This window comes from Lepidochelys kempii, chromosome 1, assembly GCF_965140285.1.
Source record: "Lepidochelys kempii isolate rLepKem1 chromosome 1, rLepKem1.hap1, whole genome shotgun sequence".
In the NCBI taxonomy this organism is placed as follows: Eukaryota; Metazoa; Chordata; order Testudines; family Cheloniidae; genus Lepidochelys; species Lepidochelys kempii.
The window spans coordinates 95,554,154-95,574,333 of record NC_136380.1 but is presented as its reverse complement, the minus strand read 5'-3'; the positions used below and the strand labels follow the sequence as shown (position 1 = coordinate 95,574,333).

Genomic DNA, 20,180 nt, shown 5'->3' with positions numbered 1-20,180 from the left:
GGGTCCTGGCTTAACTCAGGCTTGGACTCTCCACCACTGCGGGGTCCTGTGACCCTGCGTCCAAGCCCTGGGTTATCATGATTTGTGTGTAGATAGAAGAGAAGTTAGGCTTCAGCCTGAGTTCAAAGTCTGGGTTTGCATTGCCGTGCAGACATGACCTAAGGGCTCAATTAATGGTTGACCTGTGGCCACTTCACAAAGGATCCACCGGCATTAAGTGGTTGTAGAGCTGCCATAATAGTTTCTCCATTGGGTATTCCTAGCTGTTGCAGAGTCAGAATAGCAGGCACTGCCGGCCCGCAAAAAAGCCCCCAGAGCAGGTAATCAGCTGGGGCACTACCAAAGTAGGAAGGTGTAACCAGAGAATTATTTTATGTCCTGGCTATTGGCATGGCTCATAGGGATCAGACACAAGTTAGGGCAGAACCAGGGCTAAACCAGGCAATGGCAGCCCTAGCACAGGGGCAGTGCAAAGATCACATAAAATCCCATCCCCACTTCAGTCTTTGAACTGAGCACAGTTCAAGGATACATTAATCTCTAAGGGCCCAATATTGATTTCACAAAATTACAACAGTGTAACTGCACTGATTTCAGTCATTACTTCTGAAGTGTACTGTTCAGAGATCTGAAGCAGGTCCTTAGCCTTTTTCAGTCTCTCATTGTGTCCAGTTATACAGCCACTCTGCTCACAGAGTTCCCATTCACTTCAATGGAGATGGCAGTAGAACTTATAACTAAATAACAAGCTGCTTGACACTAGTTTGACCACCAGGCTTTCCCAATGGTCTTCTGGCAACCAGTCATTGCATTCTAACAATAAGTAAGGAGGGGGAAACACTAAGAAAAAATGTCTTGGGTGCTTCTGACACAAATTAATATCTCAATTACATGAATGATTATGCAGTAGTTTTAATTATTGTTTTAGGGCATACAAGAAACAGGACTTGTTTGTTTTGTTTTGGGTGGTGAAGGGGCTTTTTTTTTCTTTAATCCAGTGCTCCCCATCTTGCCATTGTAAAGACACTTTGTCAAAGTTAACTTTAGGAGACTCCTGACCTTCAAAATAAAGGGCTTGATTCTGCTCTCACTAATTTCACTGTAGCGCCTCTTGGTTGACTGAATCTTATCCTGCCCTTTGTTTCCACAGGAGAACAGATTTACTGACTTTTGAAGTAATCTTTAAAACTCTAAATCTGTCAAGATTTTTTCCAAGGAACACTGTAATTACTCAGTTATTCAAGATTTACTCCAAAACAGACATCCTGATCTCTTTGGTAAACAATCTATAGTTCAAATATTACTATAAAATACTTCATTTTTTAAGTAAACAAGAGAACTGAACAAAGAGGTTTAAATAAGACGAAGGATCTCATTTAAATAGAAAAAGCATATTTCAGACACTGCCTTGGCTTTTAAATTGTGGAGCATTTTATTCTAAACAGTGTGAGCTAAGGACATGTTCCAACTTTAACTTTGAACTTTCAGTTTTCATTGCCTTAAGTCAGATGCTTAAAGTTATTGAAATCATGGTTTGAATTTAACAAGTATTGTTGACAGATTTTTTTACTATGACATTTCACTTTCATATAAATATCTTAAAGGGTCAGATTCTGATATTCTTACACACACACAGAATAACACCATCTTCCACAACAAGCCTGAAGAAGTGTACTTGGTACATACAACAATTATATTGTATTCGTATCACCATCATTTAAATAGACAGATTCATTATCCTTTCAGTATTTTTATACAAAGGTTATTTTGTGACACTCTGTGTCCTCATCGCATCTATGAGAGATGGAATTCATTCACTAGCAGTTTTACAAGAGGACAGGTTTTACTCTGGTATCCTTGAGTAGATCCTGCAACTACTGTCACCTGTGCCAGGGATATCAATGTCTGCAAGAAAATCTGTATCAATATTATGTGTATTGCAATACTGTTTTCTGTGATAACACATGGGTGAGGATTCTTCCACCAAGACACTCCCAGGCAAAGCTCTTCTACTGGGGATTTGCCAGCAAGACCAGTATTTGGTCCTAAGTGCTGGAAAATACCTCTGTGTGCAATAGTCCGAAGTAGTTTGCAGCACTGGAATTCAATGAGCAACATCCCCAAAAAGCCACGATATTTAGGGTTGTAGGTTTAGTCACTACATTTGATAGGTACTACACAAGTCACACTGAACACTTTAGCACTAACATAGGAGCCTACAAGACAATTGCAAATAAATATGTTCATTATAATCACATTATCATTAACTTTAACACATATTTCATTTGTATCAAAATACTGTACAGAAACAGTCTTACAGTGCAAACATATGTAACACTAGAAATATTATGAAAAAAACATATTTCCCCCCAAAACTATTAAAAGTAATAAGAGAAGTACTAGTGTGAACAGAACTTATCTAAAAAGTATTGGCTTTTTGTGGGGAGGCAGGTTTACTACAACAAGCAAATCCCAATAACAATGGTGTATTAATATTAATTTATGTATATAAGGTGTGCTGGTATTCAACAAATTTTGTTTTACAAGTGATTTTAACTTGGGTTCCTCCATGTCTGGTACCTATCTGATTTACGCAAGCTTAGCATATTTTTTCAACACCTTGTATTAATACATGTGTTCAAATAGTCTCATGTAGAAAAGGTAGCTTCTTAAAAAACAAAAGTAAAAGTGTAACTATATTAAACTCCAAAACCACAAATCAAACTGTGCATCATTTACTTTTCAATCATACTATCAAATGATCAACATCAAATTCCTTTGAAAATAAAGCAGTTACTCAAATGTATGAAGTCTGATGCACCTTGACACACCAATGCTGCAATAGATTGTTTCACTAACCAGCAATTATAGTTCATGTAAGTCAAAAAAGGACCAGGAAGGAAAATAAATCAAACAAGCAAACCCAGCACCATCAAATCCTTATGTTGGCTGTTCTAATTAAATGCTTATAATAATTGGATCAAGTGACAAATAGACAGAATTCCATTTAACAACAGGATAGCCTTCCCAAGCAATTATTACAAAAGCACTCAGCAGCGTGTGCAAAACAGCATACTGCTAAACACATTACCTAAACACAATATAAACACAGTCTCCCCAACAATCAAGTATACCACAGTCTACAAGTAAGCTGCTTAAAAGTATCATCTCACCCAGATTCAAAGTAGTTAAACATTAAGGAAAACCAACTGCATTTTAAAGTTAGGATGCTTAGGAAAAATAACATATACAGCTGCATCAATTTCCTATTCCACAAGGATAAAAGAGGAGATGATAGAAATCTTTGCTTTAACTATGATTAATGTGAATATTTAACTAGCAACTAATCATTAGGTCTCAATACTTATTAATAGAAACCTGTAAGCTCAATTGACATTTAAGGAAGATATTTTAAACAGTGCATGGCCATTCTTAATGGAATAAAAAAATAAAAAATCAAGAGTGGAGAAGAAACTAACACTTCTGGGTGAGCTGAAAACAAGAACTATCTACTCAAAGCCATTAAAAGTTTGAAATTCACTAGGATTTTTAAAACAGGACAGGGCATAAACTGACCTGTCACTGTCAGTCTGAGAGAAGAAAATTACCATAAGTGAAGGGAAAGCATGACTGAGAAACTGGGAGGGCATGTGGCTCACAGGAGAGCTCTCATATAATTGATTAGCAATTCGAGAAGAATTCCAAAAAGGGCACAGAAAATAGAGGAAGTGAGCAAGAGCTTGAGCTGAAGGAAGAGAGGTCTCTAAGTTGCCACAAGCACAGGCCCCTCACTCTCCTGTCCTTGTCCAATATTTGTCAATGGGCCAGATCCTCAGCTGGTGTGCCACTTAATTAGGGCTCCAGGGAACTCAGTGCAGCTATGCTCATTTACACCCGGGGATCTATCTGGAGGACCATTATGTATTCATATTGTGGAACAACATTCCTGTTCTATAGATTGGCATGTTTGAAGTCTTTAGATGTTTGCACCACACTGTGATGATAAAGAGCCAGATAATAAACAGTAAGCAGCACTGGCATTATTTAATCCAAAGAGAGAAAAAATCGCTGCTTCCAACTTTAAAAAAAAAAAAAAAAAGCAAGAAAACAAACCAACGGAGTGCCCAATTCGCGGCGCAAACAGGAGAATCAAGCAACAAAGTGTTAGGAGTTTGCAGAGCGGATTTCTCTCCGGAGGGCTTGAGCAGCCCAAGCCCGTGCATTTCCGAGTCATCCCCCTGCATCTCCTTTACTCTACTATCTGATTGCCAAAGGATTCTCTTTCCTGGACACATTTTTATTCAGTCAGTCCCAGAGATACAATGAGCATATGGTTGGAGCTAAAAGCTGGCCAATAAATTGAAAAAAAAAATCCCTGCTAGAAAGAAGGGTTGAAATGAACCTGTTGTAACAATGTTTCAGAGCAGCAGGAAAAATCTCCCCAGCAGCTGCTGCTGCCCAGGTTCCCCCCACCCTTCGCCCCCCGTTTCCTTGGGTGGGAGTGGAGGAATCTGGTGGTTGGTGATGAGTTCAGTGCTCGTGGGAGTCTGTGCTGAGACTTGACTAACCGGAGTCATGTTTATCAGGAGAAGACTCGCTTTCGCTGTGTTTGTAAATTCTGCCTCACGTAAAAACCCAAATGTATGTGCAGATCCCCTCGGGAACCAGACAGTGATCTCAACTGCAGGCGGAGGAGCCCGCCGGTGGCAGTGGGGAGAACCCCATCCCCTCGCTGCCCCAACTGGCAAAGGGGCACTGCTTGTCTCCCCGCAGGAACGGGCAGTGGAGGCAGGACCCACCACCAAGACGGCTCTCTGGCTTTAATGACCCAGCAGCAACTCGAAGTAAAGTTTCCAAAGGCCACCAGTGTAATCACTGCTGGGGCGCTGAGCGCTCACTCACGCCCAGCCCCTGCCACTCCTCTGGCGCGCGCCTTCATGCTGTGTCCCTTCCCTGTCAGACTGTCCGGGGGGGCGGCGGGGGGGGACACCGAATTCTCTGTGTTCACACAATGAGGCAATTCATGGCCCCGGCTCCCGATCCCAGCCGCCCAGCGTGCAGGGCTGTGAGAAAAGCTGCCCTCTGCTCCCGGGTAAGGAGCCGGGGGGGGTGGGGAGGGGGAAGGGGAGAGACCAGGCAAAAGCGAACAACATTTCAACTAATCCAGAAGGGAAAGAAGAAGGAGAAGCTGGTGGGATGCTGTAACCACATGTAGACACATTTCCTCGCCACATCCTCCCCCTCCTTCCCATCCCGCCCACCCCTGGTCCTTACCTGCTATTTCCTGAAAGGGTATATTGACCAGGCTGAAGCCTTTGGCACTGTACGCCTGCCGCACCTCACTGCAGCTCCGAGCCTTCACATCAGCCCCGGCCGAAAGTGACAGCAGCAGCCCGGTGAAAGCCACCAGCGGAGCCGCGATCCACGAAGACATGGTGCAAAATGCAAATCCAGCTCAATAAATCCTGGGGAACGATCCCACCTTCACCCGCTGCGAACAGAGCCGAGGTGCCTCCAGGGTGAGGGGCAGACGGGGTCCCCCAGCTGAGGCGGAGCGAGGAGCTCCCCCGGCTTGCTGAGGCAAACTTTTATGAGCCGAAGGGGAGATGTGCACACACACGAGCGGTGCCAGGAACAGCAGCGGCCGCCCCCCCCCCCCCCCCCCCCCGCCTGCTTCTTCTTTCCCAGTTCGAACAACCCCCCCTCGGCACACACAGGTCTGGCTGGCTGCTGCGGATCGGAGTCCCGAGCCAGGGGCAGCAAAATCCTGGAGCCACTGAGCGGTGCCTGCCCGTGTGAGGCTGGCGAGCCCTCACTCCCTGTCTGCGCGTGTGGGGATGGAGTGGAGCATGCACAAGTGTGTGTGTGTGTGTGTGTGTGTGTGTGCGTGCCTGCGCGCGCCTCTGGTGGTGTTACTCTGTGGGTGGGTGCGTGGGTGGGCCAGAGTGCAAGTACGGGATCCAGGGGAACCTCTGCTTCACACGCGCGGACGGAGCCTGCAGGAGCAGCCTCCTCAAGTAGGAAGGGAGAAATCCTGGAGACAGACACAGTGACTGAGGGAAAGAGACACCCAGAGAGAGAGATAGCGAGAGAAAAACGTGCTACACATTGCATAGCCGAAATACAGAAGCGGAGCGGGAAAGAAAACCTGGAGTGGATCTCCGGGCACAGGAGAGGGGAAGGAAAAGGACACCATACAATAAACGCCTTCCCTTACCACAGCTAACCAACCCCAAGATTGCAAATCACCAACCAGTTAGGTGTTTTAAAAATGACATGAGCACTAATAGATAACATTATTATTGCGCCAAAATACATCCCTGGCTTATGTCTTGACTTCCGTGGATTTATATGGGTTGAATATGGCCCAAAGGTTAAATTCACATTAATCTAACCTTTAAAAGTACCTGGTACTCAACACAGACTTGAGGTAAGTGAGTGCAACTCCTTTCTCTTAAAAAGTATTGGAGCCATTAACACTAGATTTGAATTTGGCCCATGATGTATTTTGTTATATATCAGAGCCAGGCAGTGGAGCCAGGCGGGACCAAGAGAGAGCCTAGAAATCATCTAAGGGCAAGAGAAGAAAAAAAAAAAAAACCTACACCAAGTGCTTAGACTTAGTGAGTAGGGTGGGAAAAGAGAGCCACCAACCCAAGGAACTCAACCCAGGTTTTGGCATGAGAGCACCACAATCCCTCCTTAACACAGGAGCAGCTGCAGGAGACTCAGGAGGAATCCCCTGCCAGGCCAATCCAATCTCTGGGCCAGGGAAGGAAGGAAAAGCACCCTTATTAAATGTATTATAGTATTTTACAGCAGTAATCCAAAACACTACATCTTTCAAGAATGCTACTGCAGTATTAGTATGATTATTATGGAACAGCAACTCCCAAACTTAATTAGTTCATGTACCTCCACCATAAAAAAAATTGTCAAGTTAAATGGTAGAACAACAAGCTTATGTACCACCAGTGGCGGTAAACATCCCACAGTTTGGAAACCCCTGCTATAAAATACTGTTGTATTTTGTCAAGAGCACTTCCATCACCACACACCCAGAGAACAAACCTCCAAGCTAGGGAGAGGGGAAGACAGAGCCACCTGCCTTTAGCCCACCCTGAGACCCTGGAGAGGTGGGAAGAGTACTCTGCCTTGACAACACACCATTTCACACAGAAATAGGAAACCCCCGCTCAGCTGAGCTAAACAGTGTTAAAGATACACTATCTTGTCTACAGTAGGCTAACAAGTGTAAACTAACACCTTCCAAATCCTAGTCTAGACAAGTCCTATATGTACTATGAAAAGGGTCTGACAGGTCTCAGAAGCCACAGTTTAGTCAAAGGACAAAGGCAAAAGTCATGAAGGAGTCACAAATATTACAATACCCTTTCCTCCACCCAACCAGATTCCCTTCCTGATTGCTCAATCTCTCCTCTACAGGATGGTCAAACTGTCCACAACATGCCAAACAGGACATGGTCCCCCTTAATCTAATAGCCTTGAATCCTTCTTCAACCCACAGAAAAATGATTTGAACCAAATGTAAAAATACAAAGGAGAAAATCACAGTAAAATTGTTTAAAATGCAGAGGTCATGGAAGAGCACTAAAAACAGTTTCTGTGACAGCTTGACTCAGGTATACTCCTAACAGGTATACTCCTAAGCATAGGTAATGTTGTAACATGGATCACTGCTAATAATAATGAGTATTCAAAGCAGCTACAAGTCCAAGTTCACTATGTTCTTGTTTTCTTTCAAATATTGTTAACAGCAAACAAAATCTGTTCATTTGACAAACTGCTTTCAATATTTTGTTTTTAATTCAACTTTTTTTTCTGCTGTTGTATGACAGGTGATTTTTTTAAGTTTGTTTCTAATTTTTTTGTATATCAAAATGGGTTAAAATCAGTTCATATCACATTTTAATAAAAATGTAAATGCAAAACAGAGAAGCAGTCAGTTTTCATTTCCCATGCCACATAAACCCTGCTCCCATGTGGACAAGCTAATTTTATGATGTGCAATAAGTGAAGCCTGGGGCCACTAAACAATAAGGAGAAAACAAACTATTGAAGTGCTGCTTCATTTGCTGAGTATCATTCATCTTGAGCTCTGAACATCTCAGGGGCCTAGCTGAAAAAATAATGTGATAATGAATTTAAAACTGTATCATAATCCATGTGCACAAGAGGGCAGAGTTAAGGTTGTGCAGAGAATCTTCACCTTATCATTTCCCGACTTCTGGGTGTTTCACTTTACAATCCTAAGGATAACTAGGAAAAAAAAATGTTAATGTCGTGCATGTTCTGATTTGAGATCTATAGACACTCAGGATATTGTCACTGTACCCAGAGTGGGTTAAGGCATCCTTCATCTGGGCAGTCAACCTTTTCTGAGATTCCTTTTCTTTACACGACAAAGGCTAGAGGTTGATGTCAAGACTCACTCTTCTGGAAGTCATGTGGTGTTTAAATGAACTGCTTTGGGGCAAGCGGCTCCCCCAGTGAGAAGCCCAGCTGTAGAGAAGGGAACAGTGTATTTAAGCACTGAAATTCCAGGAGTGTCCAAGAGAGCTGCTTCTTGGGTCAAGGGTCAATGATGTCTTAGTTGAGGTTTTTGTAGTAGTGGATTGCCTGTATGTTGTTTGTGGCCTCCCCTGTTCAAGGAAACTGTACACTCTATGTCCAAACAAATTATACTCAGAATAAATCCCAAATCTTGGTCACCAATTTCTGCTCCAATGGGAAGCTGACCTGTAAGGCCCAGAAATCAGCTATGGCTCAACAAAGGGGCAACATTATTTTACATGGAATTTTATAATTAATTTGATGAGTCCACTGACTAACCTCTGCTGAATTCCCAAAAAAAGCAATTATATACTAGATAGTAAGAACAGGGTCCGCCACTCTAGGTTTTGATATTGTGCCCATCATTCTGCTACCTCAGCACACCAGAAATTTATCAAAGTGAATGAATTATCTCTCTCCTTCCCACCTCACCTCATCTTGTAGGGACAGAGGGGTTTTTTTGGAGCGGGGGGGGGGGAGGCTGTGTGTTTTCTTTTTACTGTATGATTATTGAAAGAATGCTACCGCAAAGACATTAGTTTTTCATTTCTGCAAGGTTCATTGTCATCCTGTTCTCTCCCAGAAGCAAGTTCAATGCCTATAGGACAGCTGCAGAGAAAACTTTATTTCATGTTCACATGTATTTCTCTTCTAGTTGACACTTCCATTTTTCCAGTGGGATGTAACTGCTGTGGGGCCTGACCATGCAGGAAGAAGTTCCCGCATGTAACATAATAGAAATTTGCACACATTGCAGAATCAGGCTCAAGAAAACAGACCTAGAAGACAGCAAAATTTACAGTATAACAAACCACACCAAGGCTTCATTTCCTCTGTAGAAATTTTCAGAGGTAGAGGGTGAAAATCACTCCTATAATTGAAGATTTCATATACTCTTACAGGACAAAGATTTATGTAGATGTTTTTATAGGATACTAGGGTGAATGGGAAAGGGGTTTATAACTGGGAACTGGCAATATAATGTTAAATATAAGCTGTAGTAGTTGCTTTTGAATTAATCAAAACCTTCAGTTCATTTTATGAAACTGAGAAAAAAATTCTGGAGACTTACTGTGACACTCTCTGAAGTGGCTCACAACTATGAGTGCCAATCTCAGATCAGACTGTCAGAAAAGAAGGCAGACATCCCAAACTGGTGGTATATTCTATAATTAGATTTCACCAAGCCAGTAACAAGTTTGAACTCCTGGATCATTATATTAGTCTTCCCATGGAGTCACAGACAGTCCCTTAGACTCTCCGGCCCCCCTTGCCATTCAGACAACTGGACTTAGTGATAAACCAAAAATCATACCATTTTAGCAAAAAGAAAAGGAGTACTTGTGGCACCTTAGAGACTAACCAATTTATTTGAGCATGAGCTTTCATGAGCTACAGCTCACTTCAGCTGTAGCTCACGAAAGCTCATGCTCAAATAAATTGGTTAGTCTCTAAGGTGCCACAAGTACTCCTTTTCTTTTTGCGAATACAGACTAACACGGCTGTTACTCTGAAACATACCATTTTAGGTTACTCCCAACCCCAATAGGTCAGTTATTTACCCCAGGTCAATTAGTACTCTGGATCTTACCAAAGACAACTCTGGCAGCCAATTCTTTAGTAAACTAACTAAAGGTTTATTAGCTAAAAAAAAGAAATGAGCGTTATTAAAAGGTTAAAGCCGGTAAAATACATTAACAGGTGAGTCTAAGTTTGTAAGTCCAAAATGATAGTAGGAATGTAGTAATATGCTAGTTTTCCATAAGTCTCTCAGGGTTACCCAAAATAACTTTGGGGATCTCTGTCTTGCATCTGGAATGTTCCCTATGAGTGTCCAAATTGCACAGAGATACAGGATTGTTCCCTGGATCCATTCTTATAGCTCCTTTCCGCAGAAAGCCATCTGGCAAGTGTTTGCATTCAGAACATGGACTTTTCCTTTGTTGACTAAAGGCAGACAGGGTGTGTGAATTTCCATTGTTGAACACAATGACCCATGCTTTGAAGTTAGCAACCTTCTTCATTTACATTTTCAAGGCTCCAATCATGTTTGATGGGTAAACATGATTACAGGGATATACGCAATACAAATTGTAACACAACAATCTTTCATTAGTTTTCATGAAGTTTACACATAAAGTAAATTCTCATTGTAATACTAATACACACCTTTGATCTAGGGTTAGTTAAGAACTGAGATATAAATAATGTAGGTTTCAGAGTAACAGCCGTGTTAGTCTGTATTCACAAAAAGAAAAGGAGTACTTGTGGCACCTTAGAGACTAACCAATTTATTAGAGCATAAGCTTTCGTGGGCTACAGCTCACTTCATCGGATGCATGCAGTGGAAAATACAGTGTGGAGATTTTATATACGCAGAGAACATGAAACAATGGGTGTTACCATACACACTGTAACGAGAGTGATCAGGTAAGGTGAGCTATTACCAGCAGGAGAGAAAAAAAACCTTTTGTAGTGATAATCAAGGTGGGCCATTTCCAGCAGTTGACAAGAATGTGTGAGGAACAGTTGGGGTGGGGGAAATAAACATGGGGAAATAGTTTTACTTTGTGTAATGACCCATCCACTCCCAGTCTTTATTCAAGCCTAAGTTAATTGTATCCAGTTTGCAAATTAATTCCATTTCAGCAGTCTCTTGTTGGAGTCTGTTTTTGAAGTTTTTTTGTTGAAGAATTGCCACTTTTAGATCTGTAATCGAGTGACCAGAGAGATTGAAGTGTTCTCCGACTGGTTTTTGAATGTTATAATTCTTGACATCTGATTGGTGTCCGTTTATTCTTTTACGTAGAGATTGTCCGGTTTGGCCAATGTACATGGCAGAGGGGCACATGTTGGCATATATCACATTGGTAGATGTGCAGGTGAACGAGCCTCTGATAGGTTTCAGAGTAACAGCCGTGTTAGTCTGTATTCACAAAAAGAAAAGGAGTACTTGTGGCACCTTAGAGACTAACCAATTTATTAGAGCATAAGCTTTCGTGAGCTACAGCTCACTTCATCAGATGCATATCGTGGAAACTGCAGCAGACTTTATATACACACAGAGAATATGAACCAATACCTCCTCCCACCCCACTGTCCTGCTGGTAATAGCTTATCTAAAGTGATCATCAGGTGGGCCATTTCCAGCACAAATCCAGGTTTTCTCACCCTCCACCCCCCCACACAAATTCACTCTCCTGCTGGTGATAGCCCATCCAAAGTGACAACTCTTTACACAATGTGCATGACAATCAAGTTGGGCTATTTCCTGCACAAATCCAGGTTTTCTCACATCCCCCCCACCCCCATACACACACAAACTCACTCTCCTGCTGGTAATAGCTCATCCAAACTGACCACTCTTCAAGTTTAAATCCAAGTTAAACCAGAACATCTGGGGAGGGGGGGTAGGAAAAAACAGGAGGAAACAGGCTACCTTGCATAATGACTTAGCCACTCCAAGTCTCTATTTAAGCCTAAATTAATAGTATCCAATTTGCAAATGAATTCCAATTCAGCAGTTTCTCGCTGGAGTCTGGATTTGAAGTTTTTTTGTTTTAAGATAGCGACCTTCATGTCTGTGATTGCGTGACCAGAGATATTGAAGTGTTCTCCGACTGGTTTATGAATGTTATAATTCTTGACATCTGATTTGTGTCCATTTATTCTTTTACGTAGAGACTGTCCAGTTTGACCAATGTACATGGCAGAGGGGCATTGCTGGCACATGATGGCATATATCACATTGGTGGATGTGCAGGTGAACGAGCCTCTGATAGTGTGGCTGATGTTATTAGGCCCTGTGATGGTGTCCCCTGAATAGATATGTGGGCACAATTGGCAACGGGCTTTGTTGCAAGGATAAGTTCCTGGGTTAGTGGTTCTGTTGTGTGGTATGTGGTTGTTGGTGAGTATTTGCTTCAGGTTGCGGGGCTGTCTGTAGGCAAGGACTGGCCTGTCTCCCAAGATTTGTGAGAGTGTTGGGTCATCCTTTAGGATAGGTTGTAGATCCTTAATAATGCGTTGGAGGGGTTTTAGTTGGGGGCTGAAGGTGACGGCTAGTGGCGTTCTGTTATTTTCTTTGTTAGGCCTGTCCTGTAGTAGGTAACTTCTGGGAACTCTTCTGGCTCTATCAATCTGTTTCTTTACTTCTGCAGGTGGGTATTGTAGTTGTAAGAAAGCTTGACAGAGATCTTGTAGGTGTTTGTCTCTGTCTGAGGGGTTGGAGCAAATGCGGTTGTATCGCAGAGCTTGGCTGTAGACGATGGATCGTGTGGTGTGGTCAGGGTGAAAGCTGGAGGCATGCAGGTAGGAATAGCGGTCGGTAGGTTTCCGGTATAGGGTGGTGTTTATGTGACCATTGTTTATTAGCACTGTAGTGTCCAGGAAGTGGATCTCTTGTGTGGACTGGACCAGGCTGAGGTTGGTGGTGGGATGGAAATTGTTGAAATCATGGTGGAATTCCTCAAGGGCTTCTTTTCCATGGGTCCAGATGATGAAGATGTCATCAATATAGCGCAAGTAGAGTAGGGGCTTTAGGGGACGAGAGCTGAGGAAGCGTTGTTCTAAATCAGCCATAAAAATGTTGGCATACTGTGGGGCCATGCGGGTACCCATAGCAGTGCCGCTGATCTGAAGGTATACATTGTCCCCAAATGTGAAGTAGTTATGGGTAAGGACAAAGTCACAAAGTTCAGCCACCAGGTTAGCCGTGACATTATCGGGGATAGTGTTCTTGACGGCTTGTAGTCCATCTTTGTGTGGAATGTTGGTGTAGAGGGCTTCTACATCCACAGTGGCCAGGATGGTGTTATCAGGAAGATCACCGATGGATTGAAGTTTCCTCAGGAAGTCAGTGGTGTCTCGAAGGTAGCTGGGAGTGCTGGTAGCGTAGGGCCTGAGGAGGGAGTCTACATAGCCAGACAATCCTGCTGTCAGGGTGCCAATGCCTGAGATGATGGGGCGCCCAGGATTTCCAGGTTTATGGATCTTGGGTAGTAGATAGAATATCCCAGGTCGGGGTTCCAGGGGTGTGTCTGTGCGGATTTGATCTTGTGCTTTTTCAGGAAGTTTCTTGAGCAAATGCTGTAGTTGCTTTTGGTAACTCTCAGTGGGATCAGAGGGTAATGGCTTGTAGAAACTCGTGTTGGAGAGCTGCCGAGCAGCCTCTTGTTCATATTCCGACCTATTCATGATGTCAACTGCTGGAAATGGCCCACCTTGATTATCACTACAAAAGGTTTTTTTTCTCTCCTGCTGGTAATAGCTCACCTTACCTGATCACTCTCGTTACAGTGTGTATGGTAACACCTATTGTTTCATGTTCTCTGCGTATATAAAATCTCCACACTGTATTTTCCACTGCATGCATCCGATGAAGTGAGCTGTAGCCCACGAAAGCTTATGCTCTAATAAATTGGTTAGTCTCTAAGGTGCCACAAGTACTCCTTTTCTTTTTATAAATAATGTAATGCTCTAGCAATCAACAGGTTATTGATAAGTGAAAACAATACCATTTAACACCCAAATGAATTAGTCTATGCATACTAGTACACTCAACATTTCTTTGATATTCACAGACAAGTGAATCTTTATTAAATCTTTATTCTTTGTGACAATTATAAAGGGTGAAGTAGTACACAACTATCCAAAATGTCGACACTAGTTGCATAGGAAAATACTTTCTAAAATAAGTAATAAAAGCTATGAATGCAAGGCCTACAGTTTTAAAATTATAATAGCGTAGCAATGTGTTTAAAAGTATATGTGTTTTCTTTGAGAAGGATCATCAAAGGGCTTAATGTATTTTGCAAATTACTGCTATAATGATTCCATTTACAGAGAATGTAATTTGCTAGTCTATTTTCATAATGAATGGGAGCCTAATGAATCACACAGGCTTCAGCAGAAATATGGGATACCTTAGAAATGAGCTGGAATATTATGATAATGCTTTGGATTATATTGGGAAGTGGATTTTCTTGGCATGCTCACCTTGTCAAATTTTTTGATCAAACATTTATGTTTTCATTATCTTTATAGGTGCCATCAACCCCCTTAGAATACAGGACAAGTCTTTGAGCCAAGGAGAGCCTGTCAGCCACCTATCCCATATACATCTGCCTGAAGGTTATAGGAGCACTGGAGCTTGTTAAGAAAGGAAGGCTAGAGTAAGCAAGGAACCTCTGGTAGGGAGTCAAGGGAGATGCTTCTGTGGAACATGTAGCCATCATTCTGTTTTCTTTGCATTGCACCTTGAACTGTAAGACAACTGTTTGTCTGGTGGGGATTGGGCTTGATGTGGACTGGATTTAAGATGGAAGATTTAAAAGGGAGAGGGAGAGGGGGAGAGAGAGAGAGGTCATTCTGCTTTTTATTTTCTCCCAGTGGAGACTTTATATATATTCTTTGTTGTTTTCTTTAATTTAAAATAAAGATGAACAAGACAGAACACATGCTTATCTCTTTGAGTATGAAATAACATATTAGTTCTTTTAGTGGTCTGACTCCAATGAACCTGAACCTCCAGTGTGGTTCTCTGCCAACCTCACACAAACTGAACAGCAGGGATCAGTTCACAACCTTTTTAGAGATCTATGTACCAAGTTTTTCTTGTACCTCCCACTGAGAAAGAGGTACATACCATTTCCATACCAGCCCAGACCATTGGTCAATGAAATCCAGTATCCTGCTTCTAGAGGTATCCTCTATTTCATGCTTCAAAGGAAGGCAAAATCCCTTCATGCTGTCTTTGGCTTATTATGCAACACTGTTCCAGGGGAGGAAAATTTCTTCTTGACCTCAGTAGGTAATCAGTTTATGCCTGGAATCAGGAAGATTCATATCCCTTGAAACATTTTAATAGAGAATAGCATAACTGAAAAGTTTATTACTATTCTTATAACATCCTGAATCCTTTATTGAAGTTTACTAAATTGTTGTCCCTATGGTCCTATTACATTCCACAGGTTTTCCTGCACAAAAAGTCTGCTCTCTAAAGGAGGGCACTGCATGCAGTCTCTCTTCTCCCTGATCACCTCCCTTCAATTGTTCAACTGGATTACTACCTGATATGGCCTTAAGCCCTCTGAATGTCCAGACATTTTAGAGAATTCATGGGATTTGGGCACTGGGTCCCTCATTTCTTCCCTAAAGGTTCAGGGTTCAGAAGAAACTCTGTAAGATTGTACTTGAAGTGTTTACCCCCAACTTCTGGGGCCCCCTTCCTGTGGGTTTTGCCATGGAAAGGTGTGTTCCCCATCAAAGGATATCTCTTTCTCAAATAATGCTGTCAAATTAGAGACATTTGCTTTACCCTTACTAAAGCTGTGCTGATCTGTCCCCATTAAACTGTACACACTGGCTACTTTTTTACTTTAGTGTCAACTAGCTTCCTCTGTACTGATCTGAAGTTTAGCAGTCTATAATTCCCAGCATTATCTTTAGCTCTTTTAGTAAAGGTAAGAATTGCATTCATCAAATTCCAATCCTCAGATACAGTTGTTGGTTTTCAAGAATAAATTGTATATTTGGTGAGCTGCTTAGCTACTTCATTCTTTATTTCCAAACTCAGAAGTCCTGGATGAATGGCAGCTGGTCCTAGGGATTTACTCAATTCCCTTTTTTCCTTTCGTATCCCCCCAAACCAAAACCAAAACAAAACAAAAGGTTTGGAGTCTCTCCCTTTGATATGTTTATCTCCAGAGAACAGTAACATTAGGGTAGTTATTTCACTGCCACCTCTTTCTCTGTGATGGTAAGGGGCAAGAATATTAAAAATCACAGGAAAGAAAAATTCCAGAAGGTCACTTTCAGGCCAGCAGAAGGAGAGCAATTGTGTTGCAACGAAGAGTGGGGCCTCACTATACTGAAGATACAAGGGAATTAGTGATGAACAAATCCATGGGACATGCACAAGTCCATAGGTCCAGATCTAATTCATCCGAGGATGCTGAGGGAATTGGCTGATGTGATCACAGAGCCATTGGCCATTATCTTTGAAAACTAGGGCAATTGGGGGAAGTCCTGGATGATTGGAAAAAGGCAAATATAGTGCTCATCTTTAAAGAAGGAAGAAGAAAAACCCGGGGAACTACAGACAAAGTCAGCCTCACCTCAGTCCCTGGAAGAATCATGGAGCAGGTCCTCAAGGAAACCATTCTGAAGCACTTGGAGGAGAGGAAGGAGGAGGCTTGGAGGAGAATTGCCAGCAGATTGAGGGAAGTGATTATTCCCCTCTATTTGGCACTGGTGAGGCCACATCTGGAGTATGGCATCCAGTTTTGGGCCCCCCACTACAGAAAGGATGTGGACAATTTGGAGAGGGCAATGAAAATGATCAGGGGGCTGGGGCACACGACTCACGAGGTGAGGCTGAGGGAACTGGGCTTGTTTAGTCTGCAGAAGAGAAGAGTAAGGGGGGATTTGATAGCAGCCTTCAACTACCTAAAGAGGGGTTCCAAAGAGGATGGAGCTCGGCTGTTCTCAGTGGTGGCAGATGACAGAACAAAGAGCAATGGTCTCAAGTTGCAATGGGGGAGGTCTAGGTTGGATATTAGGAGACACTATTTCACTAGGAGGGTGGTGAAGCACTGGAATGGGTTACCTAGGGAGGTGGTGGAATCTCTTTTTAAGGCCCGGCTTGACAAAGCCTTAGCTGGGATGATTTAGTTGGTGTTGGTCCTCCGCTAAGCAGGGGGTTGGATTAAATGACCTCCTGAGGTCTCTTCCAACCCTAATCTTCTATGGTTCTATGATTCTATGTCAAAAGTGGAGAGTAGCAGGAAATGGAGCCTGAGCACCCACCCGCACCCTCACCATACACACAGAGATCTCTGTAGTGGTGCCATAATCCATATTTTCTTGGCTTGGGAAGGACAGTGTTGCTGTATCTTTTTCACCTCTGGACAGGACTGCAAGTATCTTTCATTTCAGTCCCATCCATCAGTGCAACTGCTTTCCTACTCTTCTCTGAAAGATTGCAGTTCTATACCACAAGATAGGGTCGGGGAGCGGGAAAGAGAATGAACTAGCCAATGGTGGCTCCAAGTTTTTCAACTCACTTGTTCCCCTCTTCATCAGTGCTATCTCCACTCACAAGAGATAGCCAGAAGTGGCCTGCTAGCTCAACAACACCTCTTCCCTTTGCCTGGAAGCAGCTATTAGGTCCCCCAATCCACAATATATCCCTTAAAATACCCTCCCATTTCATTCCTCTGATCCTAACAGTAACAAAAAAGCAGCAACCATTCCAAGCAGATGGATCATTATTCCCATTTTACATAGCAGATAACTGAGGTACAGAGTGCTGAAGTTACTTTCTCATGTTCACACAAGCAATCAGTAACAAATCTGGGAGTCCTGCCACCCAATTTCTTTTGCTCCAACCACATAACCATAAGCATTAAAAACACTATTTGTGAAGTAGGTGGAAAGGCAGGAACAAAGTGATGGAAGGAAGGTGAGAACCCCACAGAGAAGGTGTGTGTCTGTGCATCTGCATAGGATCTGCTTCTACATCTAGGTGTTGCCTAGAGAAACCATGTAAGATTATGACCTTACCACCAGGTTGTATCCCAATATGGCAGCTGGTCAGCTGCCTCTGGCAACCCTTGCAAAGGCTATTTGCACAACCTGTGGTTACTCAGGAAGACACTCCCATTTAGGCACCTAAGGGATATGGCAAACCAATCAGCAAATCTAGAATCTATTGAAAATCTGACCTACAGAATGCATCTTCTCCCCATTCCTCCAAATAAAGGCCAGGGTTTTAAGTAGCCAAAATATCATAATTCCTCTGAGGTGAGTTATGAAACATAGGATAGTATCTAAATTTGTTATAAAATGGAAACTCCCCTTCGGGCATTTAAGAAAACAACAAACAAAGGTTTCAGAGTAGCAGCCGTGTTAGTCTGTATCGGCAAAAAGAACAAGAGTACTTGTGGCACCTTAGAGACTAACAAATTTATTTGAGCATAAGCTTTCGTGAGCTACAGCATCCGATGAAGTGAGCTGTAGCTCACGAAAGCTTATGCTCAAATAAATTTGTTAGTCTCTAAGGTGCCACAAGTACTCCTTTTTTTTTAACAAACAAAGGGACACTTTCTGTTATGTGTTACTGCAGTGTACTCCCACTCGCTCAGAGGAGCAACTCAGGATTTACAGTGGTCTAGGTGAAAGCAGAATTTGGCCCACTGTTTCCTTTTCAGTTAGAACTTGCCCAAGGGCAGTCACATCACCGTTCACAGAGTAAAATAGAACCACCAGCAGTTAAGGGGTTTATATAAATTATCCATGTTCCTGATACCTCTGTTTTGTGTGCCTGTCCATCATGGAAACAAACATTTTTAAAATGTTTTCTTTCCTATACAATGTATAGTACACATTTTATATTAATTATGTGTATGGTGGGATTCTCAAAAGTGCTCAGGATTGGCCTCCCTCTGCTCCCATTGAATTCAGTGGAAGTTTTACACCACTTCCTCCATCTGCAGATTGCACATATAGGAAGGAGAGGGGGCACTTGGATGCGCCATGCCTACAAGCTACTGCTGTACCCAGACTGTGCTATTAACCCTTTGATGACTTTTGTAGCTGAAGGAGGAAAAGGGGAGAGAAAAAAGCAAAATGAAGATGAAAAGATGCTTCTTGTTATGGAATAATGATGATTATTATTTTATTCCATTCACTTGTCCTACACATTTGCTTCTCCAACCAGTCAAGAGATTCCTTTAGAATGATTCTCTGAAGCAATCCAAATTTCCAAAGGTAGCCTTTGTTTCTGTGGGGGATGGGGAATGGGGTAATTAGAAAGGCCTGCTCCTGACCACCCATTGCTGCAGTCCAAAAAGCTCCAACTGCTTCTTCTTCTTCCTTCACCCCTGCCACCCTGAGGTGAATTGGGGTGAGAATGGTTTCAGTGAGTACTGTTTACTCATCACTATGCACCCTGTTCAAGAACTTTATCTGTATGCAAGTACTTTATATATTTCCTGCAGAAAACTTTGGGACACAGCTTTGCTGCTTTATATCTGCAAACGACATATAAGTGTGAACACCATTTAAATATCAAGCTAACCCTATTCTGGTAAAAATGTAAGGATTAGGTGGGATGGTGCAAAGCATTAGGAATAAATTAATCGAGGTTTTATGTAAGTGGCATGAAAGGAAATTGCAAATAACAAGCCTACTTAAGAGTAAAATTGCATACCCCCCCCCCATAGTCCTTGGGTAATATATACTCCTTTCATTTTTGTCAGTTAGGAATCTGTAATCCGTTTACATAGGCATTTGGAAACATGCTTGCAAAGTTTCTAAAAACATATTTACATACACACACTGGTCTTCTGAAGTCACAAAATATATTCTGTGTTATATTGTGCACAATACAAGTGGTAGTGAGTACAGATAAGTCTGAAAAAGTACATCTTTTCCCCTAAACAGGGGATACAGATTTTTTTCATTTAAAGAAGTTTGTTTTTAAAGGTGATGGTTAATATTAAAATATTGTACTAATAGTGTAAATAGGCACATAAATGATTTTATGGAAGTTTTGTTTGGCCTCCAGGGTTTTATGCTGTAACGGCTAGTTGAAATTTATCACC

The 20,180-nt window shown here is 42.3% G+C and overlaps 1 protein-coding gene across 1 annotated transcript in view; it reads right to left on the bottom strand.

Moving 5' to 3' along the window:
* Window positions 1-5,601, bottom strand: part of GPC6 (glypican 6) — a 1,111,975-nt gene extending 1,106,374 nt beyond the window's left edge. Inside the window, exon 1 of the mRNA XM_073347752.2 lies at window positions 5,275-5,601. Coding sequence (XP_073203853.1) covers window positions 5,275-5,434 — 160 coding nt within the window. The 5' untranslated portion in view covers window positions 5,435-5,601. The remainder of the gene's footprint in view (window positions 1-5,274) is intronic.
* Window positions 5,602-20,180: the final 14,579 nt, after the last annotated feature.